Raw genomic sequence first — 26,919 nt, 5'->3', positions numbered from 1 at the left:
GAGCTAACCCTACTGGTATTGTTTTCCAGGAATATTGATTAGTCTCTCCCATCAGTACTGCAGGTCAAGAACATACATGATAATGAGAAGGAGATGCTAACGAATGATAAGAAGGAGGAGGAGATGTTTTGTCTTCAGTGAGTGGAAGATACAGTAGGGGAATGACACCTTAAAGAGAAGAAGCACTTAGAGGTTATCAGTATCTTCAGAGCCATTCCTTCAGTATTGTTCAGAGCCTTACCTGTTAGTAAAGGCTGCTGAGCCTGACAAATCATCTGAGGAACTGCCTGATTTTGCTATGAAAAAATTCAGTTGCCACTACTGGTCTCTCCTATCTCCCAGATTAAAAGCTACATAGACTGAGCACAGGTTTCTTACCTGCTCTTCACTAAAACAACAGAGATGGGATACATGTTTGCTGGCTGAAGAAAACTTCCTTCCACAGGAGGCTGGGTATTTAAAACCAACCACAAATGCGAAAGGCATGTGGCAAAGACTTATGCTAAGATACCAGTGTGAAGAGAATTTGAAGAGGATTCTGACCTCATTTGTTCTAGGGTTATAGTCTTAAGGACTTAAGCAGGAATGCCCTTGCAATGCTCAATAAAGGCCTCATGAAGACAGTGTCATAGGGTTTTTTCCAACAAGGAGAGCAGATTACTTCTACTGGTGGAGGGGAGAGGGAAAAATATGCCATTAGCCAGAAGCTGAAAGATACTTTCTTGATTTTTCATTTTAGTTAACTCTGTGAAAAGATTAACTAATCACAATTCTGATGCATTGCATAGCTGAGAAAATCAAATTTATGTCAAAGAGTATGAAAACAGCTATTGGCAATTGGCCAATAGGTCAAATTTCCAAATTGGTCCTATTTTATCTACTTATCTTTTACATTGACCAATCTATAAACTATGTTGTAAAAACAACTATTCAATATATCTATTGAGTGATATTTTGAAAAGTAAAGCATAAGCTATTGACTACTCACTTAAGATGAGATGCTTGAACAAACAAATGTCAATTCATTATTTGAAATCATAACTATGTAACTTGTTTAAAATCTTAACAGTGAGAAAAAAACTACTTACAAAGAGGAGGAAGAAAAAGTTTAGGAACTGGTAGCCATTATATGTCAATCTAAGATTTTATAGACAAAGGAAAAAAATATTTTGGTCACATAAAATATGTCATTATGAGACAGAACTCCCTTTCACCTTCCTCTGTGATTAGCCTGAAAACAGATGCCTCAAACTGACTGTGGAAGCGATGATAATAAAATATCAAAAGCACAAAACCTGAGGCTTATTGTTTTATTTCCAACAGGTGAAAGACACAATTAGATCATGGAAAACTGAAAGGATCAACCTAGTTAACCGTGAGACCCACTAGGTTTACGCTAGAACTGTTACCATAGTTTATCATCAGTGCCCTTGTAACTGTGTATCATAAGCATCACCAAAAAGATACATAACCATCCTAATACTCAGGGAATAAGAGAAAGCAACCTCAAGCTGTAAACCTATTTAAGGGTAGAGGGACAAGCTTCCAAAGCAGAATTTTCACCTTCAGGTTTGAAAACAACTCTACTGAATGCCCTGTCATCTCAGAACTACCAATGTCTGATTCTTTTGTACCACCTTTGAGCAGATGGAACAGTGCACCCCAGTTCTTGCAAGCGTTAGGCAAGTCAGAAACTTTGATGGAATAGTTACAACTTTCTTGAAACTATCTGCTTTACCAACAGGCTGAATTGATCTGTAGGCAGAGTCACTGATGGGATGTGATTCACACTACATTTAACATCAAATGGTTTCCTTCTTGTGGAAGAGATCTCCTTACACATTGCTTGCTACCTGTTAGAAAAGTATCATTGCATTATCTCCTATCATTTCTTGGATTCTGGACTCTCAACTAAGGGTAGACACGCTATGAACTGCAGGTAGCTATAAGCTCTACTTGTTTTTAAGCACTTAAAAGGACAAAATTCCAGAAGATACCATGCAGATCACAAGTTCAATTTAGTAACTGCTCTGTCCTTGAAAAGATCTAGTAATCACTGGAGTCTTTACAGGTGGAAAATAAGGAATGGCATCCTAGCCCATACCTGCAATGCATTTTCCAAACGGTTTAAGGAAGAAAAGGTTTCTTGCAGAACTGCAGACAAATATCCTTATAGCAACTAACAGATAGTCAAATTTCAGCCGTCCTCTATGAAGCATAAATAGATTCTAACAAACTATGTCAAAAAGAGCATAGGCCACAATTAGCATAATTATGCTAAAACAGCGTCACGTGCTTCTACAGATTTTATAGATGTACACAAGTGGAAAAAGACAGATATATATCTATTCGTAACCCCAAAGCTGATAAGATTTTCTAAGCTGTTGCACAGAAGCAAAATAATGCTCCAAAAACTTCATAGTCATTTTAAGTACCTGTACATATGACAAGATCCTCAAAAATCAGAACTCTAAAATGGATCTGCCTTTCAAGCCAGAATTACAAATCACAGTCAAAGTGAAAACAAACACAGCACCTGCCTATGCTTTTGAAGGATGGGGCCCTTTCACAGCTCTGTGGCAATGCAAGTCCAGAATTCTCCAAAATGAAAGGAAGATTTGGGGAGAAGGGAGAAGTAAGGGGAGAAGGGATAATTGAAATGGACATACACTTGAATAGTTCTGTGAAAAAAAAAAATCTAACAAGATTAGTAACCCATAACACCAAGAATGTGAACAAAAAGAGCCTTCAGAGACAGAGGCTTTTAACATAAGGGAAAACAAAGTATGCAATTAAGTAGCACTCACCATGAAAGAGAAGTCCACAGTGCTGTCCAAAAGGTATGATAAAAGAAGTGAACACAATCTCTCATCAGATAGAGTAAAAAAGGTATAAACCATACACCAACTATTTCTGACAGAACAACTAAACTGTTCATAGGGGACATATTTCATACCAAAACTCTGGTTTCAAACCTAACAGCCTTTGTGACGTACACAGAAATAAACTTTCCATACAAAAATATCTGAGATTATTTCCCACCTCGGTAAAAATAAGATAAGGACCTGGATTCATCCAGAACAAGATTGTTTCCTTAAACCTACAAAAACCAAAGACCATGGAATTTATGCTTTCAGGGCTGGTGTCTAAGAGAAAGCTGAATTCTCTAAGCCTGCTGTTAGGGAATATAATTTGTGTTTCGAGTAACTCTGCTATCAAGAAAGAAGCTTGTACCAATTTGCCAGTGCTAGTGATTTCATCACCATTGGCAACTACAGATATCTGATGACATTACCTGCAATTCAGGGTTTTTTTTTTTTTTTTTTTTTTTTTTTTTTTTTTTTATCATTTTAGAGAGGAAATGAAACTAGAAAGATCCAAGATAGTCATGGAGAGAAGTTGTGCAGTATATACAAATGTATAGTAAATATAAACGCATAGCATAAACACCAACCAGAATAAAAGCATACCAAAGGACAACATCAATACCTGGAAAAAAAGGCAGTCAACTTGTCACACAAAATTTCAGTCAGAAATTAGAGTAATAGCCATCAGAGGGTGGATGCTGGCAGCCTTGCAGTTTCTCATCTTTGAATTCAACCATAAATTATGAGAAAAAAATAAGATATTCAAGAGCAGAGAAGAACCTACTAAAAGACAATCAAATCCTGAAGAACGTGCTTCTAGAAAGTTTATATGTAAAACACAAGAATGGTATAGGTTATTTGATTTCATACTCATTTCTTATCAATACGCAAGTATGTCTAGAAAGGATCACGTTCTTTGTTTCATGTCATATACAAACAAAATAAACATTCCCATTAAAAAAAGTGGGAGTAGGGTAAATCCTGGTAACTTAAACTTATACGATGGAGGGGTCTAGCAAGAAGACAAAAATCTCTCCAGCTAAATACGTTTCAGTATTTAGTTTAGTATTCAGTATCAAGATGTTGAATGTGATAATTCTGTTTACATATAATTTCATGTTTCATTTGACTTCCCTTTCAACAGTAAACATGCAATAGGGTTGGACAGCAGCAAAGGTGTGGTTCTACTGTAGCTTAAACAAAACAGGTCTTTCATGAAGGTCAGTTCTATTTTATTAACCTCTGCAGGTCACTGAAGTAACCTGTCTGCTTTCAGATGTCATTCTGTTACACAGAACCAGAACACATGAAGTATTACCCTGGTAGCTCTTTCTTCCTAAATTCTGTATCAAAATTCCCACAAAATATATTATAGCACAAGCATCAATTTGTGAGCAAGCACATGTAACGTACTGTTTTGAACCTTACCTAGAAATCTCTGCTTGAGAATTCTTCTCTCCATCAACTGTAAATGGTGACGCTCCAGTTAATAGTTCATACATAAGAACACCAACACTCCACCAATCAACAGCCTATAGAAAAACAGTAATTATGTAAGTTATAATACAGCAAAGTAAAATTGTTAATAAAAGGAGGAACAAAACACTGCAGCCAGTAAACAGCTAGCAAAAGGAACAGCCCACCTATTCACAACTGAAGCAAACCTGGACATAAAGCTTGGATTGCAGTAATGATTGGACGTATTTTCTATATTATATCAATTACTTTGAAAGCTCTTCACTCAGCTTCTTCAATTAATTTCTCAAGCTGAAGTCTTTCCACTGGCTACTAAAGTTTCACTTGACTTTTTCCCCAGAACTAATTTTGATTTTTAACATTGGGAAACGATAAGAATTCTAAAACATACTTGAAATAACGGAGCTTATACATACTTGAAATAACTAAAGCTTGCTATGAAGTAGTGGAACCTGAGCTTTTAGGAGCTTGAGAATGAAACTAAGGAACTTTTGAAAAGCACAGTTTAGGTCTACAGCTCACAGTTAATCAGGACACCTGAAATGCTATGGAATTTCATCTTATACTGCATGGCAACACGTTATCTTTGGCTTCCCATATATTAATCATAGAATCACAGAATCATAGAATGGCCTGGCTTGAAAAGGACCTTAAAGATCATCTAGTTTCAACCCCCCTGCTCTGTGCTGGGTTGCCAACCACTAGATCAGGCTGCCCAGAGCCGCATCCAGCCTGGCCTTGAATGCCTCCAGGGATGTGGCATCCACAACCTCTCTGGGCAACCTGTTCCAGTGCCTTACCACCCTCTGAGTGAAAAACTTTCTCCTAATATCTAACCTAAATCTCCCATCTTAGTTTAAAAGCATTCCCCCTTGTCATATTACGCATCTCTCTGACACCTCATTTTATTTATTATTTTTATTTATTGGTTATTATTTTATTTATTTAAAGTACCAATACATTAAAAAAATGTCTTCAGATAATCCCATCTATGGCTACAGTCTCTCGATTTTGTCTGACTATCCCAATACTTGGAGCAGGCTATATGGTTTCAAGGATAGGCAGTTATCTGGGGATAGAAAACAGAGGTTTTCTAAGAGGAAAGTATTTTTTGAGACAAAATGCTCATATTAACTCCATACTCTCATACCCAATGTCACTCCTGAAACTTTCTTCATTATAAAAAAAATTGCTCCATATCCATAAAGAATTTTTTCTCTCTTTCGTAAGAAAGACACTACTATGAAAATAAAGGAAGCAGTTTAGTCATTTAAACAAAATTAATTTTACTACAGGTGCTTGAATTTCTCAATTTTATTTCCATGAAGTTTGCATATCCATGAAACTGAAATTCTGCTTTACTTGTGCTGACAAAATTAATACATTACAGGAACACAACCAATAAATGATGAAAAAGTTGACTTCCTACTTTAGAGATTGTGGGGTTTTGTTGTTTTTTTTCAAGATACACAAAATCTGATGTTTGATCTATTCATCCAAGAATGTCTAAAGGAACTAGCTGAAGAAGTCTCTGTACTGTCAGTAATTCTCCTTGCAAATACACAATGATCAGAGAAGATCCCAGAAGAAGTGTGTGTTTTTCCAAAAGAGTAGGAGGATCTGCAGAATCAGAATCAAACTCTAAAAAAAATCTGGAGCAAGTTTTTAATACAGACAAGATAGCTATCTAGAAGAGATTACAAGCAAACACACTGATTATCAAGAGCATAGCATACTAAGGCAATCTCATTTCGTCTTTTTTAAATAAGATCTTGGGTAGCTAGATAAGCAGTAAATACAAAATACACTAAAAACCTTCAAACACCGTGCCAAATAGCATCGTCAATAGTTAGCCAAGAATTTGTAAGGTAAACAATTACCAGCACGTATGTAACTGAAAACACCTTTATTTAACAGCTGTCAATCACTTGCCATCAAATTGTTAGGCTATTTCTTTAAGTGTACTATACAGCTCTGCTCTATACTTCATGAAAATATCAAGTAGAACTGATAAAAGATAACAGCACAGAGATTGCTCTTAAAATCAGCAATAGCAGCAATAGTACATAATTTGCAAGCACTTGAGAAAAAAACAAACAATTTAAAGTGACTGACGCATTGGAGAAATCCTCTGAAATTGGCAAGATTAAACTAAGGAGAAATACGGAGTGCAGGAAATGGAGCTTAGATTCATAAATTTGTAAAATTCCATTTTAATAATGATGAAGTAAGCAGTACTCTGAAAAAAACGCAAAGATTATAGTGAAACAAAAGTAGGTGTGAGACAATGACTAAGTGAAAAGAAAAATCAGATTTTCCATTTTATGTCTAATAGAAGAATCAGGGAGGTAGTCATTCTGCTGTACTTCCAACTGCCAACACGTAGCTGAAATACTGTGCCTACTACAGCGTTTCCTACTTAAAAAATATTGCAGGCAAGTTCAGACCAAAACAGAAGCAGAGAACAGAGAAAGAACCTTCTAAGGCAAAGTCAGACTGAGTCCAGCAATCTAGGAAAAGGAGATAGAGGGTGACATAATATTTTCCAGTGCTTAAAAAGGCAATTCTAAGATGAATTGTAATCAACTACATTCCAGGACCCCCAACAGAAAAACAAAACAATCCATAGAAAAAAATAAAATATGGAGATAATATATTCTCAAAAACTTCTCAGTATAGTAACCAATCAAAATAATTGATCTATGAATGCTGTAGAATTCTTTCAGTGGAATAGAGTTGTGACATTTTATTTGTTTGTTTGTTTTGAGTTCCATCTGTGAATAATGGTCATCTTAATTGTTGCCATCAGTTACTGACATTAATTCATAAAAAAAATTAGCCTCAAGCTAAATGGAATTAATTTTTGACAATCTGAGAATATTTCCCAAACTTACATTAATAATCCACTCAAGACTTCAAGAAAGATAATAGACTTACCTGATGTACAACTGTAAAAATATATCAGAATTAGTCACAAAACAGTTGTTTTTCCATTCCAAACTAAACAGTTTTTAAATAAAAGTAAGCAAGTATGAGCTAAATTTTTTTGTCCCACTGCACATTTAGAACAAGATTCAAATAGAACACAAGCGAGCCTCAACAGCTTTAGAATTATGCCTTGTACTTTGGTTTAAAACTAACTTCAAACTGAAAATAAATTATGCCAATGTTTTTAAATATAGGCAATAATCTATTTTAGGACAACCTGAAGTAAGGCATGTTTAAGTAAGACACTATCACATTCTACAGAAAAACTCAAACTGAACAACAATGTTGCCCAAAGAATTAACTTTTTTCAGTAATAAACTTAGATAGAACATACCTTATCATGTCCTGTATCTCCCCCCTTACAATATCTGGAGCCATGTATTCTATCGTTCCACAGAAGGAATATGCTCTCATTCTAGCAAAAAAAGAAAATAAAATTCATATCAAATCATTACATTGTCCAAATCATATGGGACATATCTGGCTAACAGTTCCAAGATGCTGGCAGCAATTCTTCTCCAAATAGCTCAGAACTGCTAGCTAAATCATATTCCATCATACGCAGAGATGTATCACACAACGCTACGAAATATTTACAGTCTTCTACAAAAAAAATGTCATAAGTTTGTGTGGTAGTCTAACATAAGCACACAAAAATTAATGTATTGATATTTAAAAACATTCCTATTAGTCTAAATGATCTATACATCATTCCTCAAGGCAACATAGACACATTCTGAAGGCTGCAATATCAATACTCTAAACAAATGAAATGTTTAAGTTAAAAAGAGCGATTCATTATAAGATGTATGACTTGACTAAATTAGATAAAAGATCCTTTGGGTTCTCCATATTTAGGAATTTATTATGACCTCTAGAAAAGTAATTCCCTTTCACAAAACGCACATAAAAACCCAATGTTCTCTCAAGAAGAGACTTGGAGAGAGACAAGAGAGAGAAAGAGAAAGGCAAACAGACAGACAGAGTTGTAAATTTAAGTTTATTCTATACACTGAAGTTATTGTTTTGATTATGTTCAAAACTAAGCTGGCTTTCACAGGCATGTATAACTGTTCCCTGAGGAGCGATTTACCTTTGAGGTCAACATGAGGGCATGCTGGACCTTGCTAATGACGAAAGCACATGTGTTTGGGCCATGCAACATTGTTCCTCCCTTATCCTTCAAGCTTCTAGCATTTGGGGAGAGATCCTGACAGGTCCTTTAAAGAAGAGTGTTCAAAAAAGCAAATATTTCAAAAGTCAGGTTTTACATTCGTAGATGCAGATGTGGAGTTTAAAACAGGTGCTACATAGAAGATTGTACTGCACTAATGAGAGGAAGCTCTTAAAATTAGAATAGTGCTCAGCGCTACCATGAGGCAGAAAAAAATAAACAGTCCAACAGCATATTCATAAACTGTACTTATTAAAATACATACACTGTGACTGTTTTTGTGGGTTTGGGCTTTTTGTTTTTGTAAAATTCTGGGTTTAAAATAGTTCTGGGCCTCATTTGGTTCAAATATTAACTTGAAATATTAACTTCTGAGACAAAGCCATAAAATGATAACTTTTCACAATACCACTTTCTTTTTACACAACTATCATTTCTCTTTTATTGTCTTTTCCAGTACCTGTTATCTAGAAGAAAAATAGTGTGAAAAAAGCAAAAAACCAAACAGGGCAGGAGGGAAGGAGGGAAGAAGGGGTGGAAGGAAAAGGAAGGGGAGTGAAAAACACAAACTGAAACCTTCCTTCACCTGCTGTCTGCCCAAAGTACCCTTGCCTTGCAAAAGACAATGCAGCCAAGCTGAGATTCACGAAAACAATTTATAATGTTGATACATCAAAAGAAAGGGATGAAAACTATCATTTAGCTAGCTGCAAATTCAGTGAGTTATCTTCAAAATTATGTTCTTTGTCTCTGTGGTGGTGTAGTAAAACTAGGCTTCAAGGTACTACAATGACAAGAAAGAGACTGGGGATTTAAGATACAAACATATACCGTGGTACAGCAGACCCATTGTGATCTCAAGTATCCAGCACAGGAATATACCTGTGCTGGTGGGAAGGCCCACTGAAAACACTTCAAAAGATACAAAATTATGACCAGTAGGAACTATCAAATAATGTGTGTATGTATATGTATATATGTATATATATGTATATATATATATAAAGGTTATTCTGATTTCAATTATATTTAGCTTTTCTCTAGAACATCAAAACAAAAACAGTAATTCACCTTCTACCATTCAACAGACTTTATCTTTTAATGAGACTGAATTTTGAAAACGGTATTTGGAAAATTAGTTCTTTCTTTCTTAAATTCATGCCTGAGATATTTTTTTGTCCCTTGCCAAAATTTAATCTTTAAAACTCCCAAGATAATTTTGAAGGCTTAAAAAATTGACACTGTATCTTGTAAAATATTTTTGTGTAATTAAATTCAATACCAAAGAAAGTCATACTGTAAATAGCAAACGGTTCTTTATAAATCGAATGCTCCAGGATACATTTGTAGTAAGCTTTATAAAAATACCAACTTTTATTCCACATAGGTAAGTATTTGTATCCTTTAGCTCTTGCTTCCTTTTCAGTTTAAAAGCAATCTACCGCTGAAATTCAAGGCTGAATAAAGCCAAGAAGAGGAAAGCAGATGATTATCACAAGCAGAGTTCTTAGCAAGAAATTGTGTAGTAGATTGTAGTTTAATATTAGGTAGGAAAACAAAAGGGACCCACTGAACATTTTCTTCTAGATCAACACTGATTTGCCATAAATACATCAATGTTCATATTCCAGAAGCCCTGATGGAACCAGCTTCTGACTGTTACAGGGAGACAAAAACTGCTATCAATTATTTAGAGTTTCTTAGTTAACTACACTTCAGCACTCCCCCAAAACATTAATAAATAAATAAATAAAGCTGACACTGAAGGCAAAATATTCTGACTCCAATGAAAATTGACACTGATTTGTCTTCCTGACATACGGTAGAAATTACTGTATTCAGACAGATGAAGTCACAAAGCGTGGACGCTTCTTTGTTAGATACTCTTCTGGGTATGGTGTGTTTTTGTTAAATTACAAGCCATACCAACTACCTCTAGCTGTTACATACAGAACACTATTTTACAGTATTAAGTTCACCAGGATTACTTATATATATTTGTCATTGTTAAACATAGGGAGTCACTAGTAGTCTTTAGTGGTATGCATTACATGCGGGTTTAAAGACATTTTAAAAGAATGTTACCTCCAACCACACAGGTTTTTTTTTTTTGTTTTTTTTTTTAAAACTTCTAGTTCCGGGCTCCCCAGTTCAAGTGAGAGATGAACATACTGGCGAGAGTCCAGTGAAGGGACAATAAAATGGCCCTAAATGGTGACTGGAGCACCTCTCCTATGAGGAGAGGCTGAGGGAGCTGGGACTGCTAGGCCTGGAGAAGAGGTGGTGCAGGGGATCTCCTCACTGTGCACAAACACCTACGGAGGCTGCAAAGACGGAGGCGGCTCTGTTTGGGGGTCCCCATGGAAAGGATGTGAGGCAACAGGCAGAAACAGAAGTTCTGCCTGAACACAAGGAAAAACTCTTTCACTGTGTGGGTGACTGAACACTGGAACAGGTTGCCCAGAGAGGCAGTGGAGTCTCCCTCTTTGTAGATATCCAAAACCTGGACATGGTCTCAGGCAGGTGGCTCTAGGCAGCCCTGCCTGAGCAGGGACCTGACCAAGATGACCTCCAGAGGTCCCCTCCAACCTCAACCACTGTCATTCTGTGACAAAAAGTCACTGTATAATGTATTTCACCAGTCATTTGTGAAATCACATTTTACTTACAAATCAAATATGCAGTCTCATTTATTTTTGTTTTTTTAAAGCACAACCAAACCCTATTTTGTATTTCTCTCTCCCCCACAAATTTACAGTTCATAGCAAATTTATAACATGAATTGAAACTCCAGTATCTGCCTTTCATCTCACAACATGGAACTGTTAGTAGACAAGAAAGAAAATTATTGAATAACTGAATTTGGAGGCTGCATATGATTCTTACTGAACAGGAGTATCTTGCAAATACTTGAGCTTCAGGATTTTTGCACAAGGCAGAATGCTCTTTTTCCTCACACAGTACGCATTGCCTTAAGCACTGTGGTTCCCTCATCTGAGCTGCAGAACATCAAGCAATTAGACACTAAAGGAAGTAAAAGAGAAGTGTGGCTAAACACCTCTAATAACTCAGTATGACAATATTGACCTTGTCACTGAAGCATGTCATTATGTTTGCTCCCAATCAGCAGTGCTTCCATGCTCACAGATGATTTGGAGATGGCCTTCAGTCTTCTGGTACACACCGTCTGTTTTTTATTTGGTTTTGTTCTTTTTCTTCACCAAGTTCAACATCATTCTGAATTCTTGTGCAATAGCATTAGTTTTTAGTGAAGGTATATGAAGCGGCTACTTCAAATAGTTTAGGTGCCTAAGAGCACACTAACTTTTTGCGAAGCCACTGACACAAAGTGAATTTTGCTGGAGTTGTTGGTCACTTAACATAGATAGGGTCACCTGGATAAGCAGGCAGTTCACTTTTTAATTTAGCAGATGTATGGTTTAACAAAGGCAGGTTACATCCCCCACTTATTCTTTGAGATGAGCTAAACACAAGCTTTGTGCATGTGCCTACACGTACCTTCCAAACGTTTCTAATAAATGCTCTAGTATGACACATGGGGTAGATTTCTGACTTTTCCCTACTCCATATGTGGAGAGAGTAGATCTCTAACTTTTCCCACTCCACATACAGCAATATGAAAAAGGTAGGCACAGCCCTCCGTCTGAGTTCCTAGCAATTATTCTGCCTGATCCAAGCGTCCTAGTGCAACACAACTGCTTTAACTAGTCAAGGTACTTTTAATACCACACCTGTATGACACTCTGCAGCCTTTCTTCTGGAATACCTGTTCCTATATCCCATTTTCCTTTTCTTTCATCAATAAAAGGAGCATATTTAACTTCAAACCCAGAAACGTTGATAGCACCTAGCCACTGAACAGCTTTAGAAACAATTAGACTGTGACTGTCCACAAATGGAGAGATGCAAGTGGATTATTTGCCCTGGAAAACAATCATTTTGACAAAGAAAAAAACCTCAGAGCAGCATCTTCCTCGCTAAGAGTATGTATGGTAGGTAGACCACAAATTATACCATTCCAGAGATCAAAAAATCTAGCTCCAGAATTCAATGAAAGTGCTGACAGAAGAATGGAAACTTTGCACCATCATGCTCTTGATGATCTTGTGGGGTATCATCACTTGGCCCTGCTTTATAATCAAGGAATGCTAGGCAGGCATTCAAAGCTATCTAAAGCTCCAGAAAGAACACGTATAAACCTTTCTACTCTCAGAAAGAGAACTTAAGCATCCAGAGATCTCTAACAAGCTTCAAAGCAAACCACAGGAATTAAATAAGATCGCAGGTGAGCCAAGGAATCAGGAATACACAACATGCTTGTAAAAGACTCACCTCTGCTGGTCCAAATTGCCATTTGACAGCTAACGTTTTAGTTAAAGAGCTACTCCATTATGTCTAGTTGAGTGTTAGTTTCCAGTGACATAAAAAAACCTCACAGAGCCCAGATGTCCTGAAAATGTCTGATTTGATGCCCTAACACATCCAAAAGGGCATGGGAAACGGGCAAAGAAAAGGCAGAGACAACAGCTAGGACAGGTATTTCCAAACACCCGGGGGGGTGAAGGCCTGCGTTATTTCACCACATGCACCTGAAGATCTGCATCTGAGAAACAAGCTGCTGCAATACTTGGCTGAAGAGAGCTACAGATAGAAAGGCACACATTGACTGGCTGAGTGTCAGGGCCAAACAGTATTGGTAAAGAAAAAACGTCATCTTGGAGCAGGGGACAAGTTCCCAAGGAGCTCATACACAGTACTGTAACTCCTCCAATAAGCAGAGAATCTCATTAGTTCAGGGACTAAGAAAAATTAAGTTAACCATACCCTTGGAAACTGAGATCTGCACAACTGCAAAGTGCATCTTGTGACTGTCATGCTTACAGCATGGCAGACAGGGCATTCAAGTCAGCCTGAATAAAAATAGAGAGAACAGCTTTTGGAACTCAAAGAGGCTCTAAAGCAAAAGAAGATAACCCACACTGAAAGGCTGAAGGCCCAATGGCTGATGTGCTGAGTACCTCCTGAGTCAATGGTGTCATCAACATGTTGGTGTTGAGCACTAAGAAAATAGATTTCAATTTAGACTTCTCGAGGTAGCCAGATGACACATCAATAGAAACACACAATCTATATGAAGTTCAGCCACATGAGCAGTTGCCAAATTTGCTGTATGTGCAAAGGACAGACTGAGCAAACTGGAGCAAGCCATATGCTTGTTGGAAAAACAGGAACAAAAGAAAAACAAAGGGAAAGATCAAAGCCTTAAACGCACCTGAGATTTTGTTTCAGAGGGTTTGAGAAAAAACAAACACACCAAAGCAAAGCACCCAAACAAAAACATGAAAGAAATCTGAAGAGGTGTGAATGTTGGAATAGAGAAGCTGAATAAAGCTTGCTAACAGAACACCTATGGAGGCGAAAACAAAAAAAAAACATCTACACAGAATGATCAAGCACTGGATCTAAAGTATCTAGCTCAAAATATTGAGGCATGTTCTAAGTGTGCTGTTCTACACGTGTGCACTGAACCTAAGAAGTGTATCTGCTATCCAAATACTGCTTTGGAAAAAATGCTTCAGAGCGTGAGTGCTTGTGATTTTGTCTCCAAAGCATGAACACGGGTATGGAAAGCCCTCAAGTGTCTTAACACAGTCATTCTGTCATTTGAAGACATATTATTTAACATTCAAATATATTGCCTTTCAAGTACTTCTTCAGTTGACAAATTACATTCAAACAACATTCACCACTGCTCCACAGCAGACACTCGGGTTCTACAGTCCTATGGCTTATTTATTCACAACAGCCTTTGTGCAAACATATTTTAGCCAAAGGATTAGCCAAGTATTCAGTGAAGCCATTCTTTTCAGCATTCACAATTAAGATCCACTTCTCCAGCTGCATGAAAGGTCACCTTTGAAAAAGAACAGATTGCTTCTGTTCTCCGACCATTTAATGCGCAAATACTTTGTTCTTAACCAAGCTGGACTACTACCCTGAACATCAGAGGCGACACATTTTGAAGCCACACTGCTATCACACTCCTTGAGCTATGAAATTTGACTCCTTAAATGCATTTTCCAATTTTTTGTTGTTGTTTTGTTGGTTTTTTGTTTGTTTTTAAACAATTCTAGTCTTCTCCAAATGTTACTGTATGCATTTTCTAACAGGAACTCCTTGCTCAAAACTACGCTAGCATAGAGTCAAAAGGCTTTGTTAAATCCTACAGTATCTAATATCTAGTGTAAGTTGTTTGTAAAGGTAAAGGGCACTTCTCCATTAGTAAATTATTTGGATTTTAATTTCCTTTGATCCTGAATTTATAATAAAATATTCCAGGAATGCAACTCAATAGCTTAAGAATTGCTGGTTTTTGTTGTTGTTGTTTACTAGAGAGTACACTAAGACAGAAACAAACTTGGAAACAGTAAGTGCTGTTGGTCCAGAGAAAAAGACAACCTCCAGAGTCAAAACGCAGCCTTTAATGACATATATTCTATCTGTCAAACACCCTTTGTAGTTGTAGGCTAAAATCTGAAACTGCATCTTCCTTAAATAATGGGGGTGTGGGGGGTTGTCTGTTTTTTTTCATTCTATATACATAAACATATAATTGGTCTCAAACCAAAAGGGTTTTGTGCACTTGGCGCTCACCAACAGACTTGCAAGTAAAGCATAAAGGAAGCTTTACATCTTGATTGGGAAGTGATGGCAGTTTCCTCAAGATCTGGCAAAATAAGCTACCCTTTAGGTGATATTGGATAATAAGTTAAAGCCAAACCCTTGATAAATTTCGTGTAGATTGCCATATTATATATAAAATTATTGGATTTAGAGAAAAAATCAACTCTTTATTAAAAATAATTGACAAGAAAGGGAAAGGCAATTTTTAGAACTGACTGAAAAAGCATAAAATTTTCACAAAAAAAGCCATCTGTTTTTAAAGAAAGGCAAGTATTTGGTATGCAATGCTGTGGGTTTTGTACCATTTCTGTAAGTGATATCTGCAGTGGAGTAACACGTAGTTACACAGAGCAGGAAGATACAATGGAACAGAAGGGAAGAACCAGGTAAGCCAGACCAAATCTGGCCTAAGGCATGCCAAGCTGCTCTCAGGATTGACTCTTCACACATTCAGTTGAAAAATTCTCCAATCCAGACAAGAACTATTCGTTGGTTCATCATATTTTTGTAATGGAGAAGTAATAGAATTATTATGCATGTTTTGGCCGTTTTTTTCCACAGATTTCAGCAACATTCTAATGGGATTCCTAGGCTTGTCTAAACTTGTTAGCTGGCAAACTAAAATGCTTTGTTCTTTTCATCTGACTCCACCATTAGAAAGGTTTCAAAATGTTATGACCCAGCAAGACAAGAGGAATTCTTATTGCTCTTTGAGCTAGTCTGAAATTGCATGGCAAGTTTTAACAAGGTTTTTAAATCTAATATAGATACAGTCCTTCTACTTAAAAGTAAAGGTCAATCCCTCTATTGCATGGGCAGTAATATTTCTCATACCAACTTCTAGATCAGGAATATAGATGAAAAAAATCAAATAGATTAAAATCATAGTTTAGCTAATCATAGTTTAAAATCATAGTTTAAAATCATTAATCATTGTTTAAATCATAGTTTAAATCATAATTAAATCATAATCATAGTTTTAAATCATTAAAATCATAGTTTAGCATAGTTTCGTATCTTCAGTCTTCTCTTTAAGCAATCACCTAACAGATTATAACTCACATGAATACGCACACACCATAAATCATATGAGCAACTATGTTTCAAACTTCCATAGAATACTCAGGGCTGTAGAATCCACCAAGTAAAATCCACCAATGTTTCATGAAAATGTCTCTTGCCTACAATAAATTGGAAGCAGTCTGCATGTAATATACAGAAGATTTAAAGCTGCAATCCAACTTTTTGGAACTAGTCGAGTTTTGACCAAAACAAAGACCTTGCTCTGACTTGTATTTAGTGAATAAACATTCTAGCAAATGCAAACTTGTAAACTTGTTATGAATAAATATTTACAACCCAAGTGTTCTCTGATGGTGGGTAACTTCTTTTATATTACCAGGAGCATGGCATGTGGTCATTTTTTGGAGATAACAAAGAAGTGCCTCTGCACAGGAATAAGGTGCACATGTGGGGAAGGGTCCATACGGAATAGAAATTAATGTCAGACATTAAAAATTCTTTGACACTACAGTACTTTAATTCTTGCTTAACCCCCCAAAAAATGGTATGTTTTAAACTGATGATCAAGATTTAAAAAAAAAAAAAAAAAAAAACTGCAGTGATGATGTACTTTTGACTCTCAAGAAATTCAGAGATGTTTCTTAGGTACATCCAACCATCTCTAATAAAGGAAGCCAAAGCCAGCTGATCTCTCCTGCAGTGAGACTGGAGCATGGCATGTATTGATTTCTGTGCCAGGGAATATTTCCTGGATGTACAGAACTGTACAAAAATCTTTAGGTACACAGAAGGCTTCATATGTCTTTAACATATAAGAAAGGGGACTTAATACAGCAGATTCTTCACAAAGAATAGGCTTTTCCTGGCATTTCTGATGTTTGCAGAAAGGATCTTGTAAATCATACTGGATATTGTCACAGACTATACGGTTATATTGGACAAATCCAGAACTGCTTTTACAGTTCCTCAAACAATTATTTCCTTTTGTGGTATGATTATCAATAAATAGATTTTTCTGTTTATTGACAAGAGAATCCACGTGAAGTAAAGGCAGTCAGCTCAACCAAAATGCCTACACTGCATTGTATCATTCTGTTTTGAAGGTAGACTGATGCAACTAACATCTGACTGATGTTTTCATTAAAGCTTTAGTGAAAAATTTTGCTTGCAAGAAGAACCCTGTCCCACAAGATATTAAACATCTAACTTTATATTAGAGTATTTAACAGCTCTTGGCACTCAAATTTAAGTTGAACCTGCAGAAGTCCCAGCATTCTTTGGGCAAATAACCAGCAACTGACACCTGACTAGGAATGGGACAGAATCAGCACTTCCCCGGGTGATGGACAAGTAAAGCCAAATGAAACTTGCATGCTGCACTTCTGCAGAATATCTCACTGAAGATGGTAAGGCAGAAAAGCAGACTCCAATTCCAAACTAGAAATGGCAACAAGAAGTAATAGCACTGGAAACATACTCAAGTAGGACCTCTTGAAAAATAATGGTAATGTGTTTCTGTGAGGTTCCTACAATCTCCTAGTGTGCATACTTATTATAAATACAATAGGAATAGCTTCAGCCACAATAGTAGGGCCAATGATCCTTCTTTTTATTTTATAGTTTTACCAATTTCTTAGCTAACTAGGAAAACCATTTTAAACAATGTAAAGTCTTTTCTAATTTCAATTTATTCAATGCATATTTGGAAATTAACAGAAGCGTCATTCATTCTACTATTTTTATAGAGCCACTAAAGAAAAAACAATTAGTTGGGAAATATGCAAATTCAGACAGAAGAGGCTAGAAGAGACATATTACACCATATTACACCACTGTATTCAGGAGTAAGAGACTCAAACTTAACTAAGGGCAAGAGCCCACAAAAAGTTTCGCATGCTATCAACTGAAACCTTGCTCCTGTCCCTTCAAGAGCAACTTATAAAGAATTTATTAGAATATTATGAAATGCCTAAAGTGGTAGAGCACTTCTAGGCATGAACAGATGCTGGTGTTTGTACTGTGCTACAGAAACCCCACTGTAGTTTTTCATTTATCTAGAACCCTTACCTTGGGAATTGTGCTGGAATAAAACTGTACTTTAATTGCTTATACCTCTAAACAAATATTAAGTCCAAAGTCAAAGTTAACTCTGTTAAAGTTCCTTTAACAAAGGAAGACAGAACTTCTAGGTTGCCCTCTGGGTTCTATCAGTAGTATAGCAAATAATATCAATTAGAAATTTAAAAAATTGTAGAATACAAGGGAAAGCATCATTATTATATGTATTTTATATAACTTTGAGTTCTGAAAGCCAGTAACTTAAGTTTTGGTTCCAAGAAACATAAACAATGAAAGCTTTCCTAGGATAACTGTGTTCAGGACCCTTAGCATATCAACCTTGCTCTTTTTGCACCCCTTGGGGTTAAGCCACCTGTGCTCAAGACCAACTCTGACTCAGTGCCACTGACTGTGTGTGGAACCTGCTTGGGGACCTCCTCCACCTTCAGCTGGGAGCTGAAACTCACATCCTCGGTCTTGATCCCAGAGTGAGCCGGTATGCCTGTACTTGGCTGTGTACCTCACTGATCCTGATCTGCCTTCAAATCCTGGCTGGACCTCAGGCCTTCCTCCTCACTATAAGCTTGTCTGAGAACTGCTGCACTGTTACCTGAGCCTGGTTACTGCCAATACACCTGCTCTGATCTTGTTTGGGAACTGTGGGATTGTGCCCTTGGTCAGTTAGCATACCGCATCCCCAGCTCACACTACTGCAGGGAGCAGCCTCCCCATCCTGCTGCTCGCTGACAAGCTAGGCAAGAACCACAGGTCCTCAAGAAACAGACTATAAGACTGAAAAACTTGAGTCTTGAGCAGTATCATACAGAGCATCCCATAGATCAGCTATCAGCAAACTGTTCTATCAGCTATAAGCTACTAGTTAGGTGAGCCATTAGAGTTCCCTTCGTAATTTTAATGAGAAAAACATAAGATAAATAAAAGAATAGTGCCTTAAATAGAGATTTACTTGCACTGCCATAGAGTCCACATAAATTCCATGCAGAAACAGGGTTTGCACCTTCAGGGAGTCTTAGAGGCCAACCTATCTGAAAGTGATTTTACTGATATTTACCTCAAAAATAAGAAATGCACCAAGAAAAGAAAATGTTTCCATAGAAATCAGTTCTGTAGCATTATTCTCTGCCAACATTTTAATTGTCCAGAAGAACAAACAATTACAGTATCAATTTAGGAAGGCATATGAAAATTGACAAAAAAGCCTTCTGATGGCTTAAGACATGATGTAGATTTAAAATGAAAGTTGAAAATCCTGTTTGAAAATCTTGTTCCAAGAAAATAAGTGCCAGGCTGACTGTGTCTTGTTTGTTTGTTTTTAAAAATTCTTTTGAGAGCCTTTTTGGTCATAATATCCAGGGAATTAAGCTGTCCATATCGGAAAGTACAGCTTCACCCAATAGCTCTCTCAGGTATAGACTGTTGCTTCTGTAGTTGTACCTTCTATTCAGGAACAAAAGTATGATCTCTGTAGGAGACATAGGAAGAACAAAGATGGGAAAAATGTTTAGTGGTATGCTAGACTACCCTACTTACTGCATTTGACAAATTCATAACGAAGATTATAGTAATAAAGGCATAGACTAGACCAAGAACAATTGCAATACAACAGATCAAAGGTCCACTAGTTTGAAACGTCATCCCAAGAAGAATTAAATAAGATCATCTGGAAATGAATAAACAAAAATCCTATCCCAGGGACTGTTCATACTTGAAGGAGCCAGCTAAGTCAAAAATACCATGTTGGATATTATATCTAATGCCACAGAGCTAGACAAACTAATGACTGCTTCCAAAACAGGCAGAATCAGACTAATGAATGCTTCAAGCAAGAGTGAAATTTGCCTGCCAGCAGCTGCCATCAGAACAGGCACTAATAAGAGAGAAAGCAAGACCAGCTAACCCTATCAGTGAAGGTACTGCATGCCAGCTAAGAAACACATGACCTCTATAGTTGTGGCCCCAACACGTAACACGGTGTAAAATTAAGCCCTCATCTAACATAAAATGGAGACTCAAGGAAACTTTTACACAGGTTTAAGAAATGGCTATGTCTGCTTCTGCAGTGTAATGCACTTGTAATTCTGCAAGGAATTCTTTAAACCAGTTACTAATGATGGATTTGTAAAGCAAATAACTGAGAGAAAAGAAAACAAGAATCTCTCTTGTTAAGCAAAAGTAGTTCAGAAACAGTATATTATTGCGTCGGAGGAATGCAAGTACATACACCACTTTCATCCCTCATGGACATTTTGTATTGTGTTCTCAAAATTCCAGTTTTTGGAAGACTTGTTTTCTAAAACATCATCTTTTGAGAAGAGAGAGTAAGAGTACCAAAAGAGAGAAGAACAGAACAAAAAGCAAAACCTGAAAAAAAATACCACCCTCTTGCTTCAAGTAGAGGCAAAATTAAAAGGTATGAAAGAGTATTCATTCTGCAAGGAATTCTTCTAGCTACCACTGTAAAGCCTTCAAAAAATATATTAAAAAAAGAGAACAAAAAAATGCATAGAAAATGCCCAATACATACTTATGAAATCAGAGAGCATCAAATGTAAAACAAGGAACAGACAATCTTGCTCAAATGCAGTACACCTGGCTCTAAAATCATTTTCACATAGCCATGAAACTCTGATCATACAAGTTTATCATACATGGTTGCCCAAGTTTCATCCAGGTTAAGTGTTTGCAATCATTCAAGAGATTAAAAATTTATGAGGAAAAAAAAAGTCAGTGAGGTTGGCGGGTTTTGCATTCCAAATGCAAATTTTTGTCCTGGAAAAGAGAAACATTTTTGTCCAAAGTTGACTACAAACACATTATTCTAAGATCTGATAGAAAATGCCAGACTATTTTAACACACTGTCCTGGTTTCAGTTAGGACAGAGTTAATTTTCCTCCTAGTAGCTGGCAGGGTGCTATGTTTTGGATTAGAATGAGAAGAGCGCTGATTACACGCTGATGTTTTAATTGTTGTAGAGCAGTGCTTACACCAAGCCAAGGACTTTTCAGCTTCTCGCTCTGTCCTGCTAGCGAGCAGGCTAGGGATGCAGCAGGAGCTGGGAGGGGACAGACCCAGGACAGCTGACCCAAACTGGCCAAAGGGGTATTCCATACCATCTGACGTCATGCTGAACAATATATAGGGGTGGCTAGCTGGGGTGGAGGGGGGGCCGGCTGCTCGGGGATAGGCTGGGCATCGGTCAACGGGTGGTGAGCAATTGCATTGTGCATCACTTATTTCGTACACATTATTACTATTAATACTATTATTATTATTATTATTGTTGTTATTCTTTTCCCTGTCTTAATAAACTGTCTTTATCTCAACTCACAGGCTTCACTTTCCCGTTTCTCTCCCCCTTCCCGGAGAGGGAGGGGGGAGGGTGAGCGAACGGCTGTGTGGTGTTTGGCTGCCAGCCGGGCTAAACCACAACACACACAGGTCAGTATTTCTCCCCAAAACATTGTTTCTGAGTGGCATATTACAATAACAAAATGGCATATTAGAGTAGTAATTTTAAGAAATCACGATCTGTTTTATGAAAACTCTTAATGGCACTGAGATCTTGGCACCAAAGTCTGAGCAGAATATGTTCTATGGTCCAGTCTTCTGCTTTACTGTTCCATGCTGGAAGACCACGATTATAAGTGTTGTAAAAGGAATACAGCTTGGGCTAAGGCACGAACTGTCACCTGATCATTGATGACTTCATTCTGCAATGAAACGAGACCTGCCCTGCAGTTATGTGATTTCAGAATGTTTGGTGATTTTATGATTCTTAATATTCAGTTTCAGGATACTTGAAACACCAACAGAAGTACACCCATTAAAGCCAAAAAATTGTCCTAACATTGTTTCATATCTTTTTCTAAAACAAGGGTAATAATCCGTAATTGCCCAGATAGGATCTATAATGTATATTAACTACTGTGGATTAACTTCACTGTTCAGCTTACTTTTTCCTCTTTCCAGAAGTGTAATCTACAGTTTAAAGCAGTGCTACATTTACATTGGTGACCAACTCTTTAACCAAAACACAAATATAGGAAGTCACCAGCAGTACAGATTATTCTGACGCATCTTCAAAAGAGAATGCTCAGCGTTCAGAGCACACACTATCAAATTTCAATTATCAGACATCTTCGCTTTAATTGGACAATTATCAAGACTTTTATAATTAAATGCACACATAACCTAGTAGGTCACTCAATCACTCAAGTGAGATGACAGTTCATACAGCAATAAATCAAACCCTTGTCAGTTTCCTCACTGTTCCATTTTCCTCTGCTCTGACCACCTCTGTAGTGCTCTGTATATAAACCTTCCCACTTCATTGACCAAAATCCATAGTGAGTTAACAACCTTTCATCAGTTTTCCTTTAATGAAATCTTTTAGGTTTACATACTAATTTTCCTTCCAGAACAAAGTGCCCACTCAACCAGCTAATAAACTACAACAGCAATTCAACTGTGAAAAGCATTTAACAGTTGCAACTAAATTTGCAGCTGTGATCAGGAGATTTTCAGATGCAAAAGCAATAATGTATCTGAACTACTCACAGTACATATCATAAAAAGAAGTGCACAGATACCCAGCTGACATGGAATTGCAAAAGCCAGAGAATTCAATCATCCCTTATATAGAATATCTACTGTTTCATCAGTTATTACGGAGGCATTTGTGTTCTGTGTCCACTTAGAAATATCATTCAAAGTCCGACAACATTTGTATTTGCTACACAATTTATTTTTATCTGTTTTAAGCAAACGTAAAATTTTCAAAACAAGCCTAAACTAAAGCAGATGTGTACCAAGACAGCAGATTTGAGCATTCTACTTATTCCAGAAGAAATTGTACTTAAGGGATTTAACAAGAAAAATGCTAGTTGTTATGCATAATCCAAAAGATGGTTACTAAAATAATTCAATGAAAGTATTCAGATTATTTTTTCTAAGACAAAGATCTCCATATATACCATTCTGAACTGTTGTATTTCGTATAGTTACAGAACTAAAGCTGTCAGAAAAAAACTATTAGAAAATGAATTAGCACTTCATCAATAAATATTAAAATGAAAACCAAACCTGATGACTAGGCTATACTGGTATTAACCAAATCAAAAATAATACCAGCATACAAGCAGAACTATGAGATTAAAAACAAAGAAGACTAAGCCACAAATGGAGAAGGTAAAGATACTACACGAGAAATAAGATGGCAAAAAATAGAAATCTTGGGTTTTTGGTTTTTTAAAAAGCTTTTTTAATGGTTCCAAAAAAATAGGAACACCAACATGATCACACCTGCGCAATGAAAAAGTATTGTAGAAGTTTCAATACAAAATCTGTTAGTCCTATCAATTTTTTTCCTCAAGATAAATTATTTATTCTAACACCATCTGCAAATAAATTCTACATCCCAATTAGATATGGACTCAACTGAGATGCATGAAAGCATAAGGCTAAAGAGTCTCTTTTCTCCAGTTTTCACTGAAATTCAGGTGAGAGTTAAAAATCAACCTTAATTCATCGTGAGGCTAAGAGTGCAAATGCTACTTCATACTTAAAAGGGACTACTCATTTCAATTTCTCGAGCCCTTACCTAATCCCATTTTGTGGTTACGCTAGTCAAATTGTTGGTCTTCGTGAAATATTAAGTACAGTTTGAGTATCAAAAAACATTTCATACCTAAATACCCTCTGATACTGAGTTATCCTATGTGAAAATTCATTTTTATTCAACTACTTTATTCAGGTCAGGTTATTTCTTCCTCTTGTACACAGATAAAAGTGTATGGACTTTCTTAAAAATAAAGCAAAGGCAAAAAACAGACTGCTATTAACCTTGTATACGAATTTTTTTTTATTTCTTATTTTTTTTTTAAGAAAAACTGCCAAATGCATAAGCAAAGTTTAAGAACATACATGTTTTAGAGCTCTTGAAAACACTTACATAAACACACCTATTTAATGGTAGAGAACTTCCAAGAAGCAGGGTGGATTGGGGAAGCATGAAGAAGGGGAGAAAGTAAAGCACACTAGCATGTGCAACACAGTTGCAAGAACATACTCTTTTCTTATCCAACTTGTATAGTAGTTTAATTTTATTTAAAAGCACTACCCAAATAGCACGAAAACAGATATAAAGCCATGCAATTATGTAGGCAAAAGTTACCGCTTGTAAGCACATCAGTTCAGAAGTGTAAATTAACAGGTACCTTTTGTAATGTGAATTTTAAATGTTCTAGTAGTAGCTGCATTGTATACAGAGTACAACATGAAATATCAGTTTCTGTGTGTAAATAGGACAGTCTAATCATGTTCAAGTTCAGTATCTAACTTAAAATGGTAATGTGAAAACTAGTCAAGTGCAGACAATTTCTTAGGTTTTTGAAAGAAAACAATGAAATTGCAGGTAAGTTTCTCCTTAAAAGAGACAAGAAATGTTTAGCTTTTTTGACAGGGAAGATGAAAATAAAATGTTAAGGTGAATGAGGAAAAAAAAATGGGTAAATGAACAAATTTTGTGGTATATGTCAGAGGAAGCAACATTAGATGACCAAGCAGCAAGACTGCATTATTTTAAAAATGACTGGAGAAAGAGGAATCAGATTCTAAGTGTGAGGAAAAGCAGATAGGTATCTCTGATGCTTATCCAAGTCCCTGATTTTTCTTGCCCTGCTTATAAAGAACATCCTGAAGATGAGCACAGATGAGAAACAAGCATATTTCCTAAAGCCATTTGTTTTGAGACTTAAAGAAGGTCCTGATTTATTATGACACTATTATCTTAGGGAAGATTTCTACCTCATTTAACTTTTGCTCAAGGCCTGGAGGACAGCTCCTATTCCCTCCCACAGGTACAGTAATACAACCCAGTGTATTTTTTCTCCTATGTCTTCTATAGCTTTTCTCACAACTCTGAGCAGGCCCTACTCTTCTCTCCCTAGCCACACCTTTTATTGTCCTCCTTTTCTGCTGAAAACCACATCTCTTTGTATTTCCTTGTTGGAAGTGCACTGGTCTGACATACTGTAGCAAATCCTTTGGCACCCTACTTGATTTCCCGCTTTCTTTTACTCTATAGTTCAAGATGAATATATTGACACTATGTATATATTTTAACTATCTACACAATAAAAAAAAGTAACATTTCAAGTTTGCTAAAATGGTGAAGAACCCCCCGAATCCTACCAGGTTCCATTTGAAATGCAAATATTCCAGAGGAAACTACCAGTTACCTATTTTTAGGAAACCTCTGTTGCTTCTGACAGACTCAAACCTGCAGTCCCATATTTCAAATACCTCTGATACCTAAAGTGAAAGCAAAAAAAATACCTACTTTTTAAATTTTCCAAAACCAAAATCCTCTACAACTTTCTTTGACTCTCTGAAATCTAAAAGCATATCTGGAGATAAAACCTTAGCTTAGAAATAACTGACAACTAACGTTAACAGTCAGTGATTGCTATGTTAGGTACTATTCACGTATTTAATGAGAGAAACTTTTATCCTAAAAGCTTGCAATTAAGCTTATCAGAAGTGACACAAATACATGAGAAAAAGACAAGATAATAATACAAAAATTGTTATTAGCATAAATAAGAGTCATAGCATACCATTTGCCTAGTCACTGAAAAGTATTAGCAGAGAGTTTTAAAAAGGCATCTGAAAATGATAATTTAAGTGGCTTTTCTGACTTCTGTGTGTCTCCTCTTTTGCACATAAAGGGCAGCACAAGGGAGTGTGAAGGCATTTCAGAGAAAACTAGAACAGACAAAAATGTCTAGCAACACTGGCAGGCCAAAGACCAATGAACTGAGAACTCAAAACCCTGTAAACAGAGAGTACTAGATTTTGTTCCATAAAGCAAAAGTCAAGAAGGCATTTTTTCTGCTCTCTCAAATGCTTTTGTATTTCAGTGAGACAGAATCTGATTTTTTGGTCTTGCTGGATTCTGTCCACAATTAGTGGAGATTCAAATACTCACCTCATCAGTAAGAAACTCCTTACTCAGACCAAAGTCCGTCAGCACCACATGGCCATCAGAATCGAGGAGAATATTCTCAAGTTTTATATCCCGATATATAATCCCCAACTGCAGACAGAATATAAGAAAAGCATTGCCAAATCACTGTACCATATCAAGGAGACACTGAATGCATTTAAATGTGAAGCTAACAAAATTCCCATTATTTAAACTGATACCTCAGAGACTGCCCTCAAAAACGAGGGTTTTAAAGTGTCCGAAGAAATACCTTTGAGAGGCTTGTGAATTCTCAGAAATTAATACACCAGGTAATGTCATAAAGTTTGAAGGACATAATATATCGTTTGCATCTAAAGCTAACTGAAATTTGAATTTGCTTGAAAACTGAATTTACCTCTGAAAGCAATTTGCTTGCCTACAGTTGTGCCAAAATTTCAAAACTCTGCTGTTTCATTGTAACAAAACAAGGAGAACTGAACAACATTGCAACCCAAACATTCTTCATGTTGACTACAAATTAGGTTTACTGTCATACTCAACTCTTTGATAGAGATTACCAAAAAATAACCATCACTTGTCAATAATACTTTTCGCACTGCAGAAAAAAACACGTAGCCTT

General features: G+C 36.6%; 1 protein-coding gene across 1 annotated transcript in view; it reads right to left on the bottom strand.

Moving 5' to 3' along the window:
• Positions 1 to 26,919, bottom strand: part of RPS6KA5 (ribosomal protein S6 kinase A5) — a 77,498-nt gene that overhangs the window by 20,060 nt on the left and 30,519 nt on the right. The window contains 3 exon segments of the mRNA XM_040557991.1: positions 4,296 to 4,399; positions 7,666 to 7,746; positions 26,301 to 26,408. Of these exon segments, the coding sequence (XP_040413925.1) occupies positions 4,296 to 4,399; positions 7,666 to 7,746; positions 26,301 to 26,408 (293 nt within the window).

This window comes from Cygnus olor, chromosome 5, assembly GCF_009769625.2.
Source record: "Cygnus olor isolate bCygOlo1 chromosome 5, bCygOlo1.pri.v2, whole genome shotgun sequence".
NCBI lineage: Eukaryota > Metazoa > Chordata > Aves > Anseriformes > Anatidae > Cygnus > Cygnus olor.
Note: the sequence above shows the minus strand (reverse complement) of the source record. Positions and strands in the feature narration are given on the sequence as shown.